This window comes from Primulina eburnea, chromosome 12 (genome assembly GCF_022965805.1).
Source record: "Primulina eburnea isolate SZY01 chromosome 12, ASM2296580v1, whole genome shotgun sequence".
In the NCBI taxonomy this organism is placed as follows: Eukaryota; Viridiplantae; Streptophyta; class Magnoliopsida; order Lamiales; family Gesneriaceae; genus Primulina; species Primulina eburnea.
Genome location: NC_133112.1, coordinates 37,797,561 through 37,804,055, shown reverse-complemented (window position 1 = coordinate 37,804,055; position 6,495 = coordinate 37,797,561). Strand labels below are relative to the sequence as shown.

General features: G+C 51.2%; 2 protein-coding genes across 2 annotated transcripts; both read left to right on the top strand.

Annotated features, from left to right (window-relative positions):
- Positions 1-1,037: 1,037 nt before the first annotated feature.
- LOC140806885 (uncharacterized) lies at positions 1,038-2,067 on the top strand. Its single transcript, XM_073163405.1, has 2 exons — positions 1,038-1,744; positions 1,806-2,067. Exons 1-2 carry the CDS (start codon positions 1,038-1,040, stop codon positions 2,065-2,067), a joined length of 969 nt encoding a protein of 322 aa, XP_073019506.1.
- Positions 2,068-2,101: 34 nt separating this feature from the next.
- Positions 2,102-5,823, top strand: LOC140806884 (uncharacterized). Its single transcript, XM_073163404.1, has 2 exons — positions 2,102-4,939; positions 5,215-5,823. The coding sequence occupies exons 1-2, from the start codon at positions 2,102-2,104 to the stop codon at positions 5,821-5,823; spliced, it is 3,447 nt and encodes a 1,148-aa protein (XP_073019505.1).
- Positions 5,824-6,495: the final 672 nt, after the last annotated feature.

The window sequence follows — 6,495 nt, the reverse complement described above, 5'->3', positions numbered from 1 at the left end:
TGGGTGCGTCTCCCGGGTTTGCCCATTCACCTGTTTAACAAGAAAAGTCTTTTTGCCCTTGCTAAGATTTTGGGCAACCCGGTGAAAATGGATGACTTTACTGCTGACTCCTCTCGGAGCGCTTTTGCTCGAGTCTGTGTGGAGATGAATGTGTTGGAACCACCCGTTAAGCAAATTTGGGTGGGCTGGGGTGATCATACCCAGGAGATTGATGTTGTGTATGAGAAAATACCTGGGTATTGCTTGGATTGCAAGATGTTGGGTCATTCGACCGACGTTTGCTATTCTCATGGTAAAAATCCTAAACCTGCTCGATCCAAGCCTGCTGATCGAGGGCCTCCTCAGCCGGAGGCGCCTCCTGCTCAGGCACCACCTGACGGTGCAGCCCCTGTCATTGTCCCGGGACCACAGCCCCAGCTTCATGTCAATGGCCATGGTCCCCGGCGTAGACAGAGACGGAGGCCTGTTCGTCAGGCTCTCCCGAGGGATGACCCCCTTGCTTCGAACTCTTTTGGAGTTCTTTCACATTTGCAGGAGACAGAGGTTGGCTCTGAGGAGCTTGGATTAGGTGTTCCTGATCCCTCTGTCGGTTTGAGTTCTCATCAGGAGGCCCCTTCTTCTGACCGCCCTGCGGTCACGGTGGCTGAGGACGATGAGAGTGTTCCTTTTGTGGACTGCGTGGATGACCTTGGATCTCCACGCCCGGATGTGGTGACTGTGTTTGTCCCCCCGGAGGTTTGTATTGAAAATCATAGCAGCCACTCGGTCCCATCTTTTCCTGCATCCCCTGCTGATGCCACTTCTATGCTGGACGAGTTGATTGCTCGACAGGGACCCCCTATTCTTGAGATGACCCCCAGTCACATGTCGGCTGATGATCCTGATCAGGATTTTGATCGACATTCTGTGTCTGGAGTTAGCTGTGGGTCCGAGTGTAGTATTCTGGACACTGACATGTCCAACCCCAGAAAAAGACCTCAGGATGATGGTCGGCGATCGCATAAAAAGCGATCGGGTCCTTCTTCCACCCGTTCCCCATGAATTGTTTAATCTGGAATATCCGGGGACTTCGAGGTTCGGAGTCCCAGCAGAGGCTTCATGCCTTTGTGAAGGAGAAACAGATTAAGGTTTTGGCTGTTTTGGAGCCCTTGATTGATCTGGATCCGAGATTCATGACTCGCCGTTTGGGGTTTTCTGGAGTCATCTCTAATCTCTCCGGTCATATCTGGGTATTTTTTGCTGCTGATGTGAGGGCGGAGTGTGTTTTTGATCATGCTCAGTTCCTTCACATCAGAGTCTCTGCCTCCTTCTTACCGACAGAGATTTTTTGTTCTTTTGTCTATGCCAGATGTGATTATGTTCAGCGTAGGGATCTTTGGGCTTCCTTGCTTTTGGTTAAGCCTGTTTTGGGTCCCTGGCTGGTTGGGGGCGACTTTAATGTCGTCAGGGATGCGTCTGAGTGCTTGGGTTCCCGTGGTGGTAGGTTGCTACCCATGGAGGAGTTCAACACTTTTATTCTTGATTCTGGCTTGATCGATGCTGGTTTTGAGGGGTCTTCGTTCACTTGGACGAATAAGACCATTTGGAAGCGGTTGGACAGGGTCTTGGTTTCTGTTGATTGGGGAGATCATTTCAACTCGATTCGGGTTGAACATCTCGCTCGTACTGTCTCGGATCACTGTCCGCTTTTGGTTACCGCCCCTGTTTTTGCCCGTGGGCCGAGCTCGTTTCGCTTCCAGCGTATGTGGGTTAGGCACCATGGTTTTTTGCAGACTGTGAGGCTTAATTGGAATCTGTCCTTGCAGTCTGAGCGGCATGCCTCGGCTTTTTGCCAAGATGAAGCGTCTCAAGCATCACCTCCGGTGGTGGAATCGAGATGTTTTTGGTAACATCTTTGATAGACTCACTGAGGCTGAGAGGGCTGTTCGTTCAGCTGAGGATGTTTGTGAGGCCGACCCTTCTGACGCGAATTGGACTTCCCTGTCCGATCGCAATGAGGATCTGGTTCGTATCACCGCCATGGAGGCGGATTTTTGGAAACAGAAAGCGGCTTGCCAGTTGGCTTGAGGATGGTGAGCAGAACACCAGACTCTTCCATAATATGGTGAGGAAAAAGCGCGTGGCGAATAAAATTTTCCGCATATGGGAGAATGGGGTTTGCCTGACGTCTCAGGATTTGATTCAGCAGTCGGGAGCCTTGTTTTTCCAAGATCTTCTTACCGGGGAGCCCTCTGCGCTCGATTGTCCTGATTTTTCGGGTTTTCCCTCGGTTATTTCTGCCGTGGAGAATGATGGTATTGCTGCGATTCCCTCTTTGGAGGAGGTCCGCGCGACCGTCTTCTCCATTCACCCTGATAGCGTTGCTGGCCCTGATGGCTTTTCCTCGGCGTTCTTTCAGCATTGCTGGGAGATTGTCCATCAGGATGTTTTTGGTGCTGTTCTTGATTTTTTCCAGGGTTCTCCTATGCCTCAGGGCTTTACCGCCACCACGATCACTCTTATTCCCAAAGTCGAGGGTGCACGCGCCTGGTCGGACTTCCGTCCGATCAGCCTGTGCAATGTCACGAACAAAATCATCTCTAAGCTGTTGTACTCTCGGTTGAGGGATGTGGTGGAGAGACTTGTTTCCCCGAATCAGAGTGGCTTCGTTCCGGGTCGATTGATCTCGGATAATATTCTCCTTGCCCAGGAGCTCACTCACAGCATTACTCTCCCCACTCGTGGTGGTAATGTCATATTGAAGTTGGATATGGCCAAGGCTTATGATCGGGTCCATTGGCATTTCCTCTTCGACGTTTTGAGACATTTTGGTTTTTCAGAGCGTGTCGTGGCTTTGGTTTCGGCCTGTATTTCCCATTGTCATTTCTCCGTGAACATCAATGGTTCGCTATCGGGGTTTTTTGGTTCCACCAGAGGCCTCCGGCAGGGCGATCCATTGTCTCCCCTTCTCTTTGTTTTGGGGGCGGAGTATCTTTCTCGTGGCCTTGACCGCCTATACCTGCAGCATCCTGCGCTCAGGTACCGTTCTGATTGTGATATTTTGATTTCCCATCTGGCTTACGCTGATGATGTCATTATTTTTGCCAGTGGTGGGACTCGTGGTATGCAGCGCCTTGTCGATTTTCTGCATCACTACGAGAACTGTTCGGGGCAGCGTGTGAATGCTGCCAAGAGTTCTTTGATTTTGCCTCCGAGGTGCTCTGGGCGCCTCCGCTCCCGGCTTTTGCGCATCACCGGGTTCGCCGAGGGTCATCTGCCCCTCAAGTACCTCGGAGTTCCCCTTTATCGGGGAAATCGCACTTGCTCCCTTTTTGAGCCCCTCCTACAGTCTGTTCGTAGGAAGTTAGAGGGTTGGGAGATTCGGACCCTCTCCCCGGGTAGCCGCATGACCCTGATACGTAGCGTGCTCCTCTCCATGCCGATTTATCTGTTTCAGGTGGTTCAGCCACCTCTGGCTGTCATGGAGAAGCTTGAGCGGGCCTTCAACGCCTTCCTCTGGGGGTCGAGACCCTTGGAAAGGAAGTGGCACTGGGCCCGGTGGTCCCGGGCTTGCCTCCCCGTGATTGAGGGGGGACTTGGATTCCGCAGATTGAAAGATCTCGTGGAATGTTTCTCGATCAAATTATGGTTTAGATTTCGGCAGGGCTCTTCTTTATGGGCGAGATTCCTTTTCCGGAAGTATTGCCGGCTGGATGCTCCTGCCTGTGTCCCCGCCCGTGCTTCTATTTCCCCCATTTGGCGTCGTCTCCTCAGGATCCGCCCTCGCGCGGAGCCTGGCATTCGCTGGCGAGTTGGTCTCGGAGATGTTTTCTTTTGGGATGACACTTGGTTTGGGGACGTTCCTTTGTCCTCCCGGTGTGTGGTCCGCGGGGGCCGTGATGTTCGGGTCTCTCATTTTCTTTCTGAGGGGTCCTGGGATTTTGATCGCCTCTGTGCGGTTGTTGCTCCTTCGGTTGCCGAGGAGATTGTTTTGATTCCTGTTCTTTCGGGTGACCCTGATCTGGCACGATGGATCCATAGCTCCGATGGTGCTTTCTCTGTGAGATCTGCTTGGGAGCTGATCCGTCAGCGTGCTCCGTCTTCTGATATATTCCGCCCGTGTTGGGGGAGCTGGTTGAGGCCTACCATGTCGTTCTTCCTCTGGAGATTCTGGCATCAATGGCTCCCAGTTGATGAGGTGCTCCAGCGCCGGGGTTTTGCGTTAGCCTCGAGATGTCAGTGTTGTGATATGTCTGAGACATTCACACACATATTCATTCGCAGCCCGGTTGCTCGGTCTGTCTGGCACTTCTTTGGCGCAGTGTTTCGGGTTCGTATTCCCGACACTGAGGATTTCAGTTTGTTCCTCAGTGCGTGGAAGAGAGATTTGGTCTGGTCCCGGGGGGGCCATGTGCGGGAGTTTCTTCCCTGCATTGTCCTGTGGTTCCTTTGGACTGCGCGGAACGATGCTAAGCACCGTCATCTTCCCATCTCTGGGGAGACGGTGAAGTTTCAGATTTTGTCTTACCTGCGTCTCGCCCACTCTGCCCGTACTGTCAAGCCCAGACATTGGCTGGGTGTGTTTCATGTGGCGAGATTGCTGGGTATTTCGGTTTCTCTCCACAGATTTCATAGGACGGCGATTGTTCGTTGGCTGCGGCCGCCGTCCGGGTGCTTCAAGCTTAATGTGGATGGGAGCGCGCGTGGTACATCTGGGGACTCCTCTGCTGGTGGCGTTGTTCGGGATGATTCCGGGAGGGTCGTGCTCTCATTCAGCGAGTTCATCGGAGCTGGGTCTTCTCTCCGGGCTGAGCTTTGGGCGGTTTGGAGGGGTCTTCTCCTTTGTTCTGATCATTCTTTTTTCCCTCTTTGGATCGAGCTTGATTCTCTGACTTCTATTCAGCTCATTCGTTCCCGTCGATGTTGCTGGGGTCTTGATCACATTATATCCAGGATTCTGGTCCTTTTGAGGGGGCGGTCTGTTCATATTTCGCATATATTCCGGGAGGGTAATTCGGTGGCGGATGCATTGGCGGCGAGGGCCCATACCCTTAGGCACTTTACCTTAGAGTTAGGTCCCTCCCTCCCTAGGCACATTTCCATACTTGCACGTTCGGATACCTCCGGACTTCCCTACCTGAGATATCGATGTTCTTAGCCGCTTGCAGCCCATCCCTTCTCTTGGACCCATTTCTTCGGTATTTCTATATGTATATGTATATTTTTTCTTTGCAGGTACTGTTATTTAGGGGGTTTCTCTTTTCCCCCGTTTTGCCAGTCTGGTGTGAGTGGGCCCAGACACTCGCACACTACATGTTTGGTCTCCTCGGGATTGGGTGGGCTCTCGCACTTACCCTCTTGGTGCTCTTCTTTGGCCCTCTCATATTCCCTGGAGCGCTATTTCTGTTTGGGCCTCTCTTTGGTCCACTTCTGGTCCCTGGCGGGCGTTTACTGCAGTTTCTCCTTGCCCGCCGTCTCAGTTCTTTTACAGGATTTTACTGGATGTCGTGGTGGTTCCAGGGATTCTTTCCGGACGATCCTCTTCATTGTTATGATACCTTCGTCAGATTTATACTTCAGATGCAGGATCTTTTTTGTTCTGGCTGGATTGCGATCTTCATTTTGCTCTTCTATCGTCATTGTACAGTGATTTCCTGGCCTTATCTTATTTTGACTGCTGGGATTCATACAGTTACTCGGTTTCAGATTAGAGTCGTTTTGACAGATTGGATTCTTCAGGGTGATGGCTTAGAGATGAGAATTTCTCCATGGATTCTGCACTCATCTCCCAGTTATCATTTGGTCTTCTTCGGCGTGTTGACTCTTAGCGCAGCTCGTATTTGATTAGTTTCTGGCGCATTTTTTGTCGTAGTCTAGGGTTATTTTTGCATATGTATTTATGTCCCTAGGCTACTTGGTATTTATGTTTCTACTGCTTTAGCCTTTTTGAGGAGGTCTTGGTTTTGTCCCCCTCCTCTTTTAGGTTTTCTTTCTGCTGTTACTTTTTATTTTGTGGATATATACAGGTAGGGGTCTGCCTAACCCCCCCGCATCCGGCGGTGTTTTCCGGTAAAAAAAAAAAAAAAAAAAAAAAAAAAACCCTAAACCCTAAACCCTAAACCCCAAACCCCAAACCCCAACCCCAAAACCCAAAACCCTAAACCCTAAACCCGAAACCCCAAACCCCGTACCCCGAACCCTAAACCGACCCCATTTGACCCCAAAAAATTTTCTCTCAAAAAACACACAGTAAAAGGTGCGAAAAAACACACTAAAATTCGACACTATTCACGCCCTAGCCACTGCCATGCCGCCGCCGCCGGATCCCGGCCGGCCAACCACACCATCTGAACCGCCTCATCACGGCGACCAACATATCCAAAAATCAGACCATTCCATGTCCGATTGCCTCCCCAAATCGCCGACTGAAAACTCGAAAATTCCGGCCATTTTTTCGCCGACTTCATCCACCGTTCCGATCGACGAAACAAATATACCACTAGATTCGCCTCTTCA

Coding starts and splice junctions, on each gene's coding strand:
- LOC140806884 (XM_073163404.1), top strand. CDS start 2,102: ATGGTGAGGAAAAAGCGCGTGGCGAATAAAATTTTCCGCATATGGGAG. Junction 4,940..5,214: donor ACATTATATCCAGGATTCTG/GTCCTTTTGAGG, acceptor TTTTCTTTGCAG/GTACTGTTATTTAGGGGGTT.
- LOC140806885 (XM_073163405.1), top strand. CDS start 1,038: ATGAATTGTTTAATCTGGAATATCCGGGGACTTCGAGGTTCGGAGTCC. Junction 1,745..1,805: donor TCGTTTCGCTTCCAGCGTAT/GTGGGTTAGGCA, acceptor CTGTCCTTGCAG/TCTGAGCGGCATGCCTCGGC.